Source organism: Limanda limanda, chromosome 11, assembly GCF_963576545.1.
Source record: "Limanda limanda chromosome 11, fLimLim1.1, whole genome shotgun sequence".
In the NCBI taxonomy this organism is placed as follows: Eukaryota; Metazoa; Chordata; class Actinopteri; order Pleuronectiformes; family Pleuronectidae; genus Limanda; species Limanda limanda.
Window position 1 is genome coordinate 2,379,772 of NC_083646.1, and position 16,682 is coordinate 2,396,453.

At 42.5% G+C, this 16,682-nt stretch overlaps 1 protein-coding gene across 2 annotated transcripts; it reads left to right on the forward strand.

Annotated features, from left to right (window-relative positions):
- mios (missing oocyte, meiosis regulator, homolog (Drosophila)) lies at positions 1–14,232 on the forward strand. 2 transcript variants are annotated; one of them, XM_061081185.1, is made up of 12 exons: positions 1–79; positions 1,197–2,067; positions 2,190–2,679; positions 3,760–3,858; positions 4,649–4,903; positions 6,781–6,950; positions 7,887–7,952; positions 8,125–8,283; positions 9,790–9,942; positions 10,676–10,880; positions 11,786–11,915; positions 13,797–14,232. In XM_061081185.1, the coding sequence occupies exons 2-12, from the start codon at positions 1,246–1,248 to the stop codon at positions 13,885–13,887; spliced, it is 2,640 nt and encodes an 879-aa protein (XP_060937168.1). In that variant the 5' UTR covers positions 1–79; positions 1,197–1,245; the 3' UTR covers positions 13,888–14,232. The 2 variants fall into 2 exon arrangements, with proteins under 2 accessions (XP_060937168.1, XP_060937169.1); XM_061081186.1 differs by having other exon boundaries at positions 1,204–2,067.
- The last annotated feature ends 2,450 nt before the right edge of the window (positions 14,233–16,682 follow it).

Below are 16,682 nucleotides of genomic sequence, written 5' to 3' on the forward strand. Positions count from 1 at the left end.
AGCAGCCTGGCTCTAAGTTGTCGGACATGTGTGAATCCGGTGGAACCTCGTCTCCCTCTCAAACTGTGTGTGTCTGTGTGTGAGTAACAAACCGTCTCCGTGTTTCTACACAACCCTGCACCCCCTCAGCTGTTAGCTTAGCCGCAGTTAGCTAAACTCTCCCGTTCTGTGCCGCCCTTCAACGGTTAGCATTAGCTTCGAGGAGCTAGCATGTCAACAAACTTTCACCTGCACTTTGACTTTGTGGATTAGTGTGAAAAACGACTCGTCTCCGGATTCATGTGATTATTTATTTGTTCCTTAATCAACTTTTCTCACGTTGAAATGTCCAGATTAATGTCAACACTTTAAGAAGCTTTATATATATATATATATATATATATATATATATATATATATATATATATATATATATATATATATATATATATATATATATATATATGTTTATATCATTTCTGAGGCTGTGTTGTGTCCACACAGGTAAACACTATTCTTCTTATAGTGTTTATACAGATGTTTTATATTCATGACGTCCAGCTGGAGCTAATCTACTGCCTGCTTCCTTAAATTAGGGTTTTAAATCTAAATCTAAATCTGACAAGTAAGTAGATCAAACAGACAGAAATCATCATCTGTTTAATGTGAATGTGTTTTAAGACTTTTGAAACTTTGACATCGAGGAGAAGTTGTGTAAAAGGAAACTAGGAAATCTAAACGCAGCTGAGCAATACAACAATATCACTAATTATTTGATATTAAGCTTTATACATTGACTAAACACAGTGAGTATAATACTTAAAGTGTTCAAAGTAGCAGCTTCTAACGTCTAATGTTCCACTTTTGTCACTCTTAAATGTTCATCTCTCACTTTTAACCAAATACAGGTTCATCTGCATGTTTTTAATTAATTAAAAACCTGTCACATCTGATCATTAAAGATGTGTCAAGGTGTTTTTCAACTTTCTAAACACGTGAATACAGCACATTTGGTTTCCAGTGTCAATATTCTTTCCTTATTCTGACCTCAAAGCACATGAACACACTTGAATCGAATCCAAAAATCTAAATCAGAAGGTGTTTATACACTTAAATATAGTCTTTATGGATGAAAACCTGTCACAACAGTAGTTTATATATAGATATATATCTGGTAGTATTTGTCAGTGTGTTTTTTCAATCTGCTCTGATCCGAGGTCGCAGAAGGCCGATTCCTGTGAGATCCTTCCAGCTGCTTCTTAAACCATGAGTGGCTCCAAGCCCGACATCCTGTGGTCTCCTCACCACCCGGACCGCTATGTCATCTGCGACTCCGAGCTGGGACTCTACCGCATCGGACCCGTGGGCAACGCCGAAACCAAGGCGGGCTCGCTGCTCCCTCTCTCCGGGGAAACTGCTGCTACTTTACTCGCCATTAACTCTGACACCCCGTACATGAAATGCGTGGCCTGGTACCCGAAGCACGAGCCCGAGTGTTTACTCGCCGTCGGCCAAGCCAACGGCCGGGTGGTGCTCACCAGCTTGGGCCAGAGCCACAACTCCACGTGCAAGGAGCTCGTGGGGAAGGAGTTTGTTCCCAAGCACGCTCGCCAGTGCAACACGTTAGCCTGGAACCCGGTGGACAGCAACCTGCTGGCGGCCGGTCTGGACAAGCACCGAGCCGACTTCTCCGTTCTCATCTGGGACATCAGCAGCAAGTTCTCCCCGGAGGCCAGTGTCACAGCGGAGAAGATCCGCCTCTCGTCTGTGGACCTGGACTCCAGCTCGGTCGTGACCAAGCCGCTCTACGAGTTGGGTCAGAACGACGCCTGCCTCTCGCTCTGCTGGCTGCTCCGGGACCCGAAGCTGCTGTTGGCCGGGATGCATCGGAACCTGGCGATCTTTGACCTGAGGAACACGAGCCAGAAAACGTTTGTCAACACCAAGGCCATCCAGGGGGTGGCGGTGGATCCTCACTTCCACGACCGCGTGGCGTCCTTCTTCGAGGGCCAGGTGGCGATCTGGGATCTGAGGAAGTTCGAGAAGCCGGTGCTCACGCTGAGCGAGCAGCCGAAGCCCCTCTCTAAGGTCAAACAGGTTCCTTTACTTTAATCAGACTTTGTAATGTTCTTGTTAGATTTAAAGATGTAGCTCACATTACATTTTATTGACAGAAAACTGGTCTTTAATTTTGATTATATCATTCTCAGGTGGCCTGGTGTCCAACGCGAACCGGCCTCCTGGCCACGCTGACCCGTGACAGCAACATCATCCGTCTCTACGACATGCAGCACACGCCCACCCCCATCGGGGACGAGACCGAGCCCACCATCATCGAGCGCAGCGTGCAGCCGTGCGAGAGCCAGATCGGCAGCTTCGCCTGGCACCCGTCCTCCCAGAACCGCATGGTGGTGGTGTCGGCCGCCAACCGGGTCATGACCGACTTCACCGTGTTCGAGCGCATCTCGCTGGCGTGGAGCTCCACCACCTCGCTCATGTGGGCGTGCGGCCGACACCTGTACGACTGCGTGGAGGACGGCGTGGACGGCGTGGAGAGCGTGATCGAGAGAGACATCGCCACCAAGATGAGGCAGCGAGCTCAGTCCCGGTACGGACACGACACGGTGCAGGTGTGGAGGAACCACCAGCTGGCCGGGGGGAGCGACCCCCAGCTCAAGTCTCTGTGGTTCGACCTGTTCTATATCCTTCACGAACAGGAAGTGGTGGATGAGACCAAGTGAAGCAGCAACTCAATGAATGATACCAATGTTATACTGGTGACCGGACACTGGTTGTGATGGTTTGGCTTCACCAGTGAGACCTATGCTCATATTAGATTAGATTAGATTAGATTAGATTAGATTAGATTAGATTAGATTAGATTAGATTAGATTAGATTAGATTCAACTTTATTGTCATTGCACAGTACAGGTACTTATACAATGAAATGCAGTTTAGCGTCTAACCAGAAGTGCAAAAAAGGCAGTAAAAGTGCAGAGTATTGTGCATATTAAAGTGAAAATTAAAATTAAAGGGAAAATGTAAATAAATAACATCTGAACAGTAGAAATATAAATGGAATATTACAGTATTAACAGGAATTGTATGATATAAGAGCGATGAATACACTATGAGCAGGATAAAAATATAAATATATATAAATATGAATACACTATAGGCGGGGTAATACAGTAGTACAATGGTAGTATATGGGCTTTAGGACTATTCTGCTTATGGGGCTTATGTTGCATTTGAAGAAAGATACAGTGAAAACTTACATTATCTAGTTTTACACAAGAGCTCATATATTTTCCGTATTTTCTAGTCATAAATCCTCATTTAGTCTAGAAAGAAAATATTTAAATCTTCTTTAAACAGCCCCAGTTATTGTTTTTATGTTAAACTGTTAAAAAACAAATGTCTGTATTTGATGGTTTGGCTTCACCAGTGAGCCCTATGCTCATATGGGCTTTAGTGCTACACTGCTTATGTTGCATTTGAAGAAAGATACTATATATTATCTAGTTTTCCACAAAGTATTTTTTTAATACATATATTTTTCTAAATTACTCTCATAAATCCTCATTTATTCTATTCTGAAATCTTCTTTAAACAGCCCCAGTTATTGTTTTTATGTTAAACTGTTAAAAAACAAATGTCTGTATTTGTTGAAGTTCAGCTCAGGAAACAGATTTCTCCTCCTTTGATGCAATTTGAACAGTTTAAAACTTTGCTGCTTGATTTCGCCGTCGTCATTGTTCCTTAATTTGTAAGAATCACATATGAAGCAGTGTGCCGAGGACCCGGAGCTGAAGCTGCAGGGGAACAAACAGACGCTGGTTTACTCTGGAATCAAGAACATCGTCAAGAGCAGCTCAGGTAAGAAAGTGACACATTTGAAAACTTCATGTGTTGTCTTATATAAAATGTACAAGTAGGGATGTGGGGAAAAATCGATTCAGTTACAAATCGCGATTCTTGTGAATGACGATTTAAAATCGATATACTGCCTCCCAAATCGATTTTTTTTTTTTAAAACATATTTATTGGTTTATACCGGGGGGGTATATGGGGGGGGCAACATCACCCCAGAGCATGTTGACCAGCTCTTGTTTTTGCACAAGAATCTAAACATACCCAAGCACTAGCTTTGCATCGCCTACATGCAAACAACAATAGCCTACTTTTTGTTTATTTCAAAGTTTATATTTTAAGTAAACTTTTATTCATTCTATTTAATCTACCTTTTATTTATTGTTTAAAAGTAGCCTAAGTGGCTTACATTTCTTAATCTGTCAGTTTGTGTGCAGTTGACAGGAGCTATACAATAATAGGACACATTTTTATTTATTTTCTCTATTGGCTGCCCGGCAGTCATTGAGTTAATGTTAATATTTGAAATAAAACTTGTAAAGCTCTAAGTGAATTTGACTGTGTTGTATTTGAAGGAATGATTCAACAATTTTCCATGGTCCAGTATTTAAAAAAAATAAATAACCAAAAGAAATCCCAGGAAATCGTAATATCGAATCGCAATACTTACAGAATATGGGTATTATATATATCGTATCGCCACCTAAGTATCGTGATAGTATCGTATCGGGAGGTCCCTGCCGATTCCCGTCCCTATGTACAAGGCAATACTTTGATGTGCTGTGTGTCTTTCTAGGAACAACAGAGAGCCGCAAGTGCTGGAGCGGCTCGGACCGGCAGACGGACGTGCCGCGCTACCACAGCGAGGAGCGCTCGCTCGCCCTGCGGCTCTGCGGCTGGATCAGCCGCGGCCCGGACATCGACGTGGAGACCTTCCTGCGGACGCTGGAGCTGGAGCGCGAGTGGGAGCGGGCGGCCGCCGTCGCTCTGTTCAACCTGGACATCCGGCGAGCGATCCAGATCCTCAACAAGGGCGCCACCGCGGAGAAGGGTGAGTGAGCAGAGAGCACAGGAAGCAGGTGTGTGTTTGAAGTGTCGACAGGAAAGAGGATTTAACACATCAGAGTTTATTGAAGTGCTCTAGTTTTAAATAGAAATTTATATAACCTAATCAGGACTGTGACTAGTGATCACTTCCTAGATTAATCATTTCTAGGTCAAGAAAACATCACAATATTAAAGACCATAAGAACTATAACTTGGACAGCATGAATCCAACTGTCAAAAACCTGAAAATATTCAATTTACCATGAAAAAAGTCCAAGAAAACTCATAAATTATCATATTTGACAGCATACAACCTGCAAACGTTTTTCACTATGACATTATTCAAACAGTAAATTATTGAAACTTGAGCAGATTTACTAACTAATCTTTGCACAAGGGATGCTGTTGTCTCACATATTAATCATTTCTAGGTCAAGAAAACATCACAATATCAATATTCTATTGATATAACATCAATAGAAATAATTCTGACCAACTGTCAAAATATGCAATTTACTAAGACAAAAGTCCAAGAAAATCAATAAATTATCATATTTGACATAAAACCAACATAAAACCAGCAAATGTTTTACATTTTGACACGAAAAATTATTAACACCATCAATTATCAAAACTTGAGCAGATTTATTAACAAATCTTTGCACAAGGGATGCTCTTGTCTCACATTTTCTGTTTTATTTCCCTTAATCAAATTCCTTTGAAAATGAAGCGGAAGCAAAAACAAAATCCAACCGATTAAATAATCACAAACTTTGAAATGGGTTATTTTCTCTGTAGCTGACTCTCCCATTGTTCCACACTTCACAGTGATCTGCCTCCATGTGGTTCTGGTTCATAATGTCGTGCTGCTTCAGGAGGAAGTTAAATAAGAAATATTTATAGCTCGTGTCAATTCATGGTTCCTGCAGACGTCTGTGGAAACGTATGAAAAACCAGTCTCATCATTTAAGGTCATTCAGGTCATGAACTGCTCAGAAATATGTTCGTCTGCAACAAAAAGTGATTTTACTTCCTTGATTTCTTTCTAATATTGTAACAGTTGTTGCCGTGAATAAAAACCTTTGTAGACGAGTTTTGTCTGTAATGAGATTAGTCGGCGAAAATCAAGTTTATTACCAAACAAAATCAAATACATTAAAGATTTTGTGGGAATTTAAAAAATGTGTCAGCAGCAGGAGAAGCTTGTTTTTCACCCTGAGCGTGAACGCAGTTAAAGCAGTGAGGAGTGAAGCCTCCTGTTTACACTCGTCCTATCTCAGAAGAATTCCACCAATGTGGGTCAAACCTTTTTCAGCTGTGAGTTCTAATGAGGGTTTCCTGAGCGTGAGTGACGGCCTGACTCATTAGATGAGGTGTGTCAGCAAAACTGTCTCAGCAGTTACAGTGGGGCGGGGCCGGGGGCGGGGCCAGGGGCGGGGTTCTGTGTCAAACAGCAGCTCTGAGTTCATGAACCGAGGAGCTTGTGATAAAGGTTCAATTTCCTTTCACACGTCCTGTGGGTGTTTCCCCTGTTCTCTGTCTGTTTGAATTAGAGGAGAAGCTTAATATCACTTGTTATAGAAACTAGAATCTGACAAATATACCAATATTAGGGAGTTAGGAAAATTATGATACTGATATATCGGCTGATGAAATCTCGGTCACTTTGAGCAATAGACTCAAAAGCTCCGCCCTCTTGCTCCGTACTTACGTCAAAGTCCCTGGAGATGGTAAATACACCCGTCTTCTTCTTCTTCTTCTTCTTCTTCTTCTTCTTCTTCTTCTTCTTCTTCTTCTTCTTCTTCTTCTTCTTCTTCTTCTTCTTCTTCTTCTTCTTCTTCTTCTTCTTCTTCTTCTTCTTCTTCTTCTTCTTCTTCACAGGTGACCTGAACCTGAACGTGGTTGCCATGGCGCTGTCGGGCTACACGGACGAGAAGTCGTCCCTGTGGAGGGAGATGTGCAGCTCTCTGAGGCTGCAGCTGAAGAACCCTTACCTCTGCGTCATGTTTGCCTTCCTCACCAGCGAGCCCGGAGCCTACGACGGCGTGCTGGTACTGCAACTCCAAATATCACCCAACTTTTTAAAACCCAGTTAGTGGATCGGGAAAAAAGATATCTGACACTTTCAGTAAAACTCTTCTTTGACTTAACTGTGGCCGTTTTTTGGTTTCCCTTCATACAACATGTTGCCAACAATCAATCAATCAATCAATCAATCAAGTTTTATTAGTATAGCCCACATTCACAAATAACAATTCGTCTCATAGGGCTTTAACATGGTGTGACATCCTCTGTTCTTAACCCTCAACAAGAGTCAGGACAAACTACTAAAAACCCTTTTAACAGGTAAAAATATGTAGAAACCTCAGAGAGACACATGTGAGGATCCGTCTCCCAGGACGGACACAAGTGACACAGATGTCAAGTGTAGGAAAACATCATCAGGATTAAAGTTTTTAGCAGCATCGGTGAGGGTAAACATTTTTGAAGGATAACTTCAATACTATATATCAAGTAGTCCTGCTGCATCATAGTCTCTGGTCAGCAGCAAGATCATGATCCAGCATCAGGACCAGATCCACTATAGTCCACAGTCATTGTCCACTGCCGCCAGTTAGGATCCCTCAACACAGTGATGAGCAGGCAGGTGATGCTCCACTGGTCTCAAATCCTCAGGTGCACAGGAACAGATGTGTTTTACGTTTTCTCCGCCATCGGCGCTGAAAGTCATAAAACACTTCACCCATCATGAACCGCTGCCCAGAGCGGAGCGCGTGTGTTTCCACAATGAGAACATTGAAACACTTTGTGCTTATGGACCGTAAAAAATCTGATTGGTTTCCTGTTGAAGTGGGTCACAGAGCAGAGGAACCTTAAATCACGAGCTGCATATTCTATCTACTGAATATCATAAGCACATTGTAAATCAAAACGTTTTTAATTCAACTTTAATCAAAAAAATGACAGGAAAAAATCCTCTGTTTCAGCACGAGAGCAGTGTCGCTGTCCGGGACCGAGTCGCCTTCGCCTGCATGTTCCTCAGCGACACACAGGTGACCAACTCCACTTCTACCTCCAGTCAAACTTCTAACTCCATGTCCTGTTAATGTTAAGTTGAAACTCTACGTGTGCCACACCCTGTCACGCCGTTTCCTGAGGCTGAATGTTCTTAGAACCCTCTGACGTGTTTGATGAACTGAGTCCCTCGGGGGAATGTGGTTGCAGCTGCCGCGATACATCGACAAACTAACCAATGAGATGAAGGAAGCGGGCAACCTGGAGGGCATCCTGCTGACCGGGCTGAGTAAAGACGGCGTGGATCTGATGGAGAGCTACGTGGATCACACGGGAGATGTCCAGACCGCCAGCTTCTGCATGTTGAAGGTACAAACCCCAAGAGACACATAAGCACCAAAAGGAAATGGATATTACTTATATTTAAGTCACCTATAACAAGAAAAGCATTTGTATTCTAAGATAAAAATCAACCTTGACTTATTGTGTGAGGGTAATCTATCAATTAAACATGTGCTAACTTATTTAAAATTATAAGTTAGCTATAGTAAAGTGACAATTTACCTCATTTGAAGTTGTACGTCTGTTTTTAGTATAGTAGTATAGTATAGTGGTTTTATTTGTCAATTTCTTTACATGTACAGACATACAAAGAAATCGATATATCGTTTCCCTCTCTCCCACGGTGAAACATAAAGTGCAGGGGGCACAACGGATAAGACAACAAGACATTTCCTAATTCTAAGTAAACAGATTGAAGTACAGTACGTATAGCAGCATAGGTTTTATGTAAAGTCAAGTGTAGACGTACTAAAGTGATAAAAGTGCAAAAGACATTTTGTTTCAGAGTTAGTTATATTTTTTCATCCTGAGATATTTAAAACTATTCCCGTCACCACTCCACTGACGATACCAGAAACAAGCTGCCCCATGAGAGCAGAGCAGAGTGAGAACTTACAATTCACTTCAACAGTCCACGGCCTCACCGAGCTGCAGGAAGTGACTCAAAACACAAAGTGGATTGAGTAACTTAAAGGAAATTACTCGAAACGCTCTCGGTTTGCACCCCGTGAGGAATCGGTGCTCACACTAACACACGTGTCTTCATTTCTCAAATGTCACAACTACCCATTGTTTCCATCTCCTCGTGGAACAGGTCTGTAAGTTTTCACCACGCTTTTGAAGAGCTTTGTTTTCTGTCCTTCTCTAACCTGCTCCTGAACGTAGTGATGCTGAACATAAGGCAGCCACCAGCTATGTAGCTAAAGCATATAATTTACATTCATATACACGTCCATGTACACATTCCACCAGAGGGATGGGTGCAGGAAGGATGAGCTTTGTGGAAGCCGGCTCCACTTCACTTTGTTTTCACGGTGGTTTTCCACAGATCCTCAAACCTGTCTTCAACTGTCTTCAACTCAGTTTAACCAAATAAAATAGAAGTTGCTGTTTAGGCACGTCACCACCAAAGCCAGACCCAGATTATTATTAGTTCTGGTATGTGCTGCATCATTGGTCTGTTTCTGGTTTTCTAAACATCCTGGTTGCTAGATTGTGAACATGTGGAAGTTTGAGTTTAAGGATAAGTGGATTGAAAATGATGAATATTTAAACTGGTGCCTGGAAGTTCCTATAAAGCAAAGTTTGGACCAAGGGTCTCAAGGCGATGGAACAAGAATATTTTAACTTTTGATCATTATCTCCATTGAAAGTTTGGTCTTAACTTCAAGTTGTATTCAGGTATAAAGATCCTGAAACTTCAATTTGAACTTCCTTACAGCTGTAGACATTGACTCTGTGTAAGCATACGTTGACAGATACAAATATTTAATCGTCCTGAGCATAAAGAAAACCTCTCTCTCCCTCTCACAGGGTTCCACAGGGGAAGTGTTGAAGGACCCTCGAGTCCAATGCTGGATAGAAAACTACCGCAACCTCCTGGACGCCTGGAGGTTCTGGCACAAACGGGCGGAGTTCGACATCCACCGAGGGAAACTGGACCCCAGCTCCAAGCCGCTAGCCCAGGTACAGAAAGTCAGGGGAAGAGTTTTAATATATGTAGTTATAAAACAATTCATTGATCTTTTTTCCCAGGTTTCCCAGGGAATCACAAATAAATCGGGTCCATTTCTAGGACTCACATCTATGACTGTGTGCAATTTGGTGCTGATCCAAATAGAAATCTGGCTCTTGCAGATTTACATGTGGTTTCCTAAGGAGACTGTGGGGCCTGGGCGGAGGAATGTGCCATTTCCCAACAAGAGTAAACATTATTAATGAAAACAAGTTGCAGCCATAAAATACTGATGATAAACTCAGTCATTATAAACTAAGTTAATAAAACCGTTTTCCATTCCTGTTTGTTGTCAGATCTTCAGGCTCTGATGTCTCTTGTCTGATATCACTGCCCTTATTTCTTGTAAGATTTAATTCTCATCATAAAGCAGACACTTAGTTTTCTTCTTTACTGCTTCAGACACACGTACTTGTCTTCGATATAGTTTTATTATAAAGCTGATTATTACAAACGGGTGGTTATGAGAACCCTGGCACTGGGAACACAACCGGGCACTGCCGAACATTCCAATAACCACCGTTAAGCGCGCTGGGATTATTGCTGTATTATCTAATACTTATCTCTCTCTCTCTCTCCTAAAAAATGAAATCCTGACAGCTGGCGAGCATGTGCTTGTTGGTTCTACCTTCATATCCGCCGGCTCTTATCACCCGACCTTTGTGTTTGTTCTCGCCTCGGCAGGTGTTTGTGAGCTGCAACTTCTGCGGGAAGTCCATCTCCTACAGCTGCTCGGCCGTGCCCCACCAGGGCCGCGGCTTCAGCCAGTACGGCGTCAGCGGCTCGCCCACCAAATCCAAAGTGACGAGTTGCCCCGGCTGCAGGAAGCCGCTGCCGCGCTGTGCCCTCTGCCTCATGAACATGGGGACGCCTGTGTCCAACTGCCCAGGTAAAGATCCCAGTGTGTGGACAGATGCTCAGCTGACAGGAAACCTCCTGGAGCAGCTTGAGGAGCCTAATACCTAATAGTCTAGGTCCTGGGAAAGATTTGTATGCGCTTCATTTACCGGAGAATATCTCAACTGTTATAGACTAATATGACCCCACTGAACAACGTGGGATGTGTGCCAAAATCTCCATCCGGGACGAAAGTCCTGAAAATGACCACTATAGGTGACACTATTATTACACTACAGGTGAATAGGACTTTTTTTTTCCTTTATAGATATCCTCATCAATTTCTACCAGATTAATGTGCGATATCTCATTATATATGCGTACATAAACCCTTGAAGCTACAGATTTTCTGAGGTGATCACAATGTTCATAATGACCGTGATTATAAGGTCATAGAAGAGTGTAAGCATTCTGATTTGATATAAATAAAATGGCTAAAAAAATATTTTAATATTATTTTTGAGACAAAGTGTAATACAAAAAGTATTTCACTTAATATGAACATTAATCTGGTAGAAATTGATGAGGATATGTATAAAGGAAAAAAAAAGTCCTATTCACCTGTAGTGTAATAATAGTGTCACCTATAGTGGTCATTTTCAGGACTTTCGTCCCGGATAGAGATTTTGTCACACATCCCCCTTTGGGGTCATATTAGTCTATAACAGTTGAGATATTCTCCGGTAAATGAAACGCATACAAATCTTCCCCAGGACCTGTACTATAACTACCCATCTGCAGGGGGAGGATATCTGGACTTTGATCCACATCTACCTGAGAGTGTCAGTGCAGCAGCCAATCCAGCTGTCTCATCGCTCTGATGTCACTGACACCTGTGAGATTTTTTATTGATTGTGAATATTGACTCACGGATGAATATTTATTCTGTTTGCTCAGGAACAGGGAAGTCGGACGAGAAGGTGGACCTGACGAGGGAGAACAAACTGGCCCAGTTCAACAACTGGTTCACCTGGTGTCACAACTGTCGCCACGGCGGCCACGCGGGTCACATGCTCAGCTGGTTCAGGTGCGAGTCTCACACGAGTGCATCGCTGTGAGACGGATGTGGACGTGGTTAACGGCTGTGGTCTGCGTTCTGATTCTGAAACCAAAACCCTACGCCCCTAAATTAAGCTTGTAGAAACTACAAGTAGAATTTTGTATATTTTCTCATTTCATATGAGATCAATTTATTCTCCCCGTCAGTACAATTTGTAACATTTGACCATTATCGAAGATATTAGGGGATTTCTGCAAATGATCATCAACAGTTATAGCTGTATTCATTACAGATCTGTTTATAAACTCAAAAGTGAACACATGTTGTTCTCAAAGCATTTCTCTCTGATATAATTATGAGGTGATTCTTTTGATCCGTAAAACATCTACCACTCTTATATATAATAATTAAAAACTCTTCAGTAAAATGTCTAAAAAACATACTAGACCCATGACTAGTCTACTTACATCATCCAAAATAAGTCCAACAACGTTTAAACCCAGAAAATTCTCCCATTTTATTCACGTTCGCCATTAAATTGCATCATATCTGCTTCACCCAAGGCTTTGCTCGTCTCTGCTGTAGCTTCTGGGGCAAACAACATGATGACGGATGAGAAGCACACAGTCACCCAGTCGGCTGTTTTCCTTTTAACTGCTCGTATTGCTCACTAATAACTGATCGTGACTCACTGGCGTTACGTGAATAAAACAACTTCATCCAAGAACATGATTTGCGCTTGAGTCACATCCAGTAGATTTTCCTCTGGAATGTCGGTGAAGACAAAACTCCCCTGATCCATCTCTTGAGTTTGTTTTGAAATCAGAGATCCCCAGTGTTTACATGTTAAGGTAAATGAAATGCTGGAAAAGTATGATTTTCTGGTGTAAACTGGTTTGCTTGGAGGCGATTGTTGCATCACCTGTGAGAGTAAAGTGAGTCAACCCTGTATTTACCTGATACAGACAGAGGCAGTGTCAGGTGGAAGGAATATCCTTAGTTATATTTTCTGGTTTGTTTACCTTTGTGGGCTTATTGAATAGAAATACAGACATTTGAGCCATATTCCTACAAACCAACCTTTTAAAAAACAGGCTCCTAAATAAGTTCTTTTCATTTTCAGAATTCAAGATTCAAGATTCAAGATTTTTTATTGTCAAATGAACAGAGATAACATGAAGCAGTCACTGTCAATGAAATGCTTGGGTCACAGGCTCTCTTTAAGCAATGCTCAGTAATTTCAACCCAAAAAAATAAAATAGAAATAGTATAAAATAGAATAAAAAAGAATAAAATAGAATAACAATGAAATAGAATATCAAACATTTAAAATAGAAAATAAAATATATACATCTAAATATATATCTTTACTAGGGCTGGGCAAGTTAACTCGTTTTAATCGAGTTAACTCAAGTGATGAGTTAACTCGATTGTTAATCCGCCAATTATTTTCTTTTTTCCTGTTCTGCAGCAGTCAGCAACAGACTTTCACAAAATAAAAGCCTGACTTTCACAATAAAACAATAAATAATCAAACCTGAGTTAATGCGAGATAAAATAATTAATCGAGTTAACTCATCACTTGAGTTAACTCGATTGAAACGAGTTAACTTGCCCAGCCATAATCTTAACATATGAATGTTCAATTTGTGCAGGAGTGCAAATATTCAAATATGCTTATTATGGTGCTGGTACAAATATGCAAATATTCCAGGGTGCTGGTTTGGTGGAGTTATTGCAGTTCAGAGGAGTTTAAAAGTTTAAAAGTCTTATGGCCTGAATTCCGGGTGAATAGAAGGTGACCTCCTCCTAATTATGCACCAACTCCTGTGATACCTTCAGTTTCCACGTTGCTTGTTGTCTACACGTGGTTCCTCTCTGAGCTGACCCCCGTGTGTCTCTCCACAGGGACCACACAGAGTGCCCGGTGTCGGCCTGCACGTGTAAGTGCATGCAGCTGGACACCACGGGGAACCTGGTGCCTTCAGACTGCAGCTAAACAGGAGGAGCCTGTCGGACTCTGAAGCCAAACACCAGCCCAAGGCCGAGCGGCGCCGGGTTCAACCGCTGCACCCGGCCGCACCGCGACCACTGGGCGAGGGACACAAGGGGGACGGCGGCCTCCCTCTCCCGACGCCGCTGCTGCAATAGAATTAAACCCAGTTACGTAGAGTCTAGTGAATGTAACGTGGTAACACAAGCCTGCGTGTGGAGAAGGGAGGCAGCGTGTGTGTTACTGATCCGACTAACTGACACAATCACACAATCACACAAAGGGAGCAAATGAAAACTCACTGCTTTGCTAATCAAAGTCCCACTCAGGAGAAATACACTTTAACCTGAATCAGGCTTGTTGATTTTTTTATTATGATCCATTCAATTATTATGAAAAGTCCAACTCACGCATCAGGTTTATGAAGATGTGAACACAGGTGCCAATATGAGTTTTGAGCTATATTTTGTTTGCTTGTGTTTTAATGCTCTATTTAAATGTAACGTCTGCGTGGTGTCGTATGAAAAGGATCTTCACATACCTCATGAAAGCATTGTTCCGGGTGAGGGATGGTACCCCGGGTGACTGGGGGGGGGGGGCAGCGCACAATAACAGAACTCTCTTGCTCTCTTCATGTTCCTCGGTGCCACTGTTCATCTGGCATTGTGAGGGAGGGCTTCCAGGGCGAGGGGTGGGAGAGGATGCGGAATTGGAGAAGGTCAGGGTGGCGGGTGAGGAGGAGGAGGGAGGAGGAGGCGCTGAGGGAGGAGGGAGGAGGAAGGGGAGGGAGGGTGCTTCTGTATTCAGCAGCCCACTCCAGGCCTGTGGCTCATGAAAGAAGCTCCCCAGAAAACAGCAGCTGCTCGGCACTCGGACAAGACCCTCCAGATTGTTCCCCTCATAAAGAACCTCAGCTGCCGGAACACTATTGACTCAAAGCGAGAGGGCGAGAGAACAGACAGCCTGAGCCCCCCCCACCCCCCCCACCCCTCTCCTCCCTCCCTCTTACACCCTGTGACACACACAGACTCGCCCTCTCTTTCTTTTCTCCATCTCTCCGGTGCCCAAATTGCACCCAAACGCTCTGCATACCACACATCAACCCGAGGATGGGCGCCGTCTGTGTGTGTGAGGGGGGGGGCGACCGCCGTGTGTAAGCCGCATTGTAAATGGGGGTTTTTCTCTCTCTCTCTCTTTCTCCCTCCTGCCACCCTCCCCGGCTCTGTCACTAACCCAGGGGAGGCATTGTAAGTGAGAGGCGGCCAGCGGCACCAGAGCCGGCTAAATCACTTAGTCATGGAGGTGGGAGGGAGGGAGGGTGCAGGACCGGGGGGGCGCACAAGAGCTACTGTATGCTGCTTTCACCGGGACCTCTCCTCCCGGTGTGGGGGGGTTTCATGGGCCTGCGTTGGCCTTTTGTGATCTGTTCTGGAGTGGAGCTGACAAATTGGCGAGCCGTGTGGCGTCCCCGATAAAACCGAGCGGCTGGAATTTCGTCCTTTTCACTGTTTTCTTGTGTTTTTGCCTTTTCAATAAATTCCGACTGACTAATTGGAGCTGCTGCTGAATGGGGGTGTTTTCCATACGTCTGCATGGTTTATTTTTACATTATCATGTTTCATAGACACAGATGGCCGCTGGGTTTCTCTACCACTCGGATCTTTTCATAAACGCATTGAGTCACGCGTTGCTCTCCCATGGGAACTCCCACATCATCACAGGACCGATCCACGGAGGCTGGAAGACGACTCTGACAAGAACAGCAAACACGTTGGTTTCAGATGAGCAAATAATAACCTGCATATGAACCAAAATCTCAAATTTGCATGTGAATCTCACTATGAAGTCCAGTTGTAGGTGTGGAGCTCTCAGTCCTATCACATGATTTCCCTCTGCAGATTATTCATACTCATTTGTCATGATAGGAAACTACTAATATGAAAAATATGATATGAAGTCATCCTGCTCAAACAGGTGCTGCAATATTAATAGGAGAGTGAAGCTGTCAGTAGGAAAACATCAATCAATCAAGCAGTCAATCTTATTCATTTTTTTTTATTTGTATAGCACCTTTCATAAAGGTTACTGCAGCTCAAAGTCAGAGAAAATGCTGGAAATGAAATGTCCTACTGTAAAGAATTTGTTAAAGCTATAAATGACTCAATTAATAAAAGAAAAAAGACCACAGATGGTGATAAAAACATCAAAAAGACATCAATCAATCATTAACATTTTAGAGTCTAATAAGAGCCTGTGTGTGGGGGGGGGATGAAGGTGTACAGCAGCTGGACAACAAGATGGGAAGATGGACGACCTCTTAATTATATTTTATTCTTTACATCAGTGGCAGTTTTCTGACAGATGTGCGACCAATCGACTGTTGATTAGAATGATAAAAGAATATCGTTGGCTCTTGAGGCCCCGGGCTATTAATCATGAAATTGGTACTAACTGTTGTATGTTGTGGATTTTACCTCAGCATATATGTTTAGTGTATATATAAATATATGTATACTATATACGTTTGTTCTCTGTGTCTTTGTTTGTTTTTAACATCAACCTCCAGATCAAAAAATAAGTCTCTGGTATATTTATATGAACCATTCTACTCATATTAATTCATGTACACTCTCCCTTTTAAATAAATAAAAGTTAAAAATTGCTTTAACTGCACCATGTGTTCAGATAATATAATTTCCTTACTGTCCTTAAACTGTAATACAGATTTTTCACTATTATTCTATTATAAAGTTGAATTTATGAGTAAAAACTTTTCCATTAAAACTTTTACCCATGTTAAC

Bases quoted from the DNA above. Each gene is read 5' to 3' on its own strand.
- mios (XM_061081185.1), top strand. From the start codon at position 1,246: ATGAGTGGCTCCAAGCCCGACATCCTGTGGTCTCCTCACCACCCGGAC. The intron at 2,068-2,189 runs GTCAAACAGGTT...TATCATTCTCAG, and splicing joins AGCCGAAGCCCCTCTCTAAG to GTGGCCTGGTGTCCAACGCG. The intron at 9,943-10,675 runs GTACAGAAAGTC...TCGCCTCGGCAG, and splicing joins GCTCCAAGCCGCTAGCCCAG to GTGTTTGTGAGCTGCAACTT.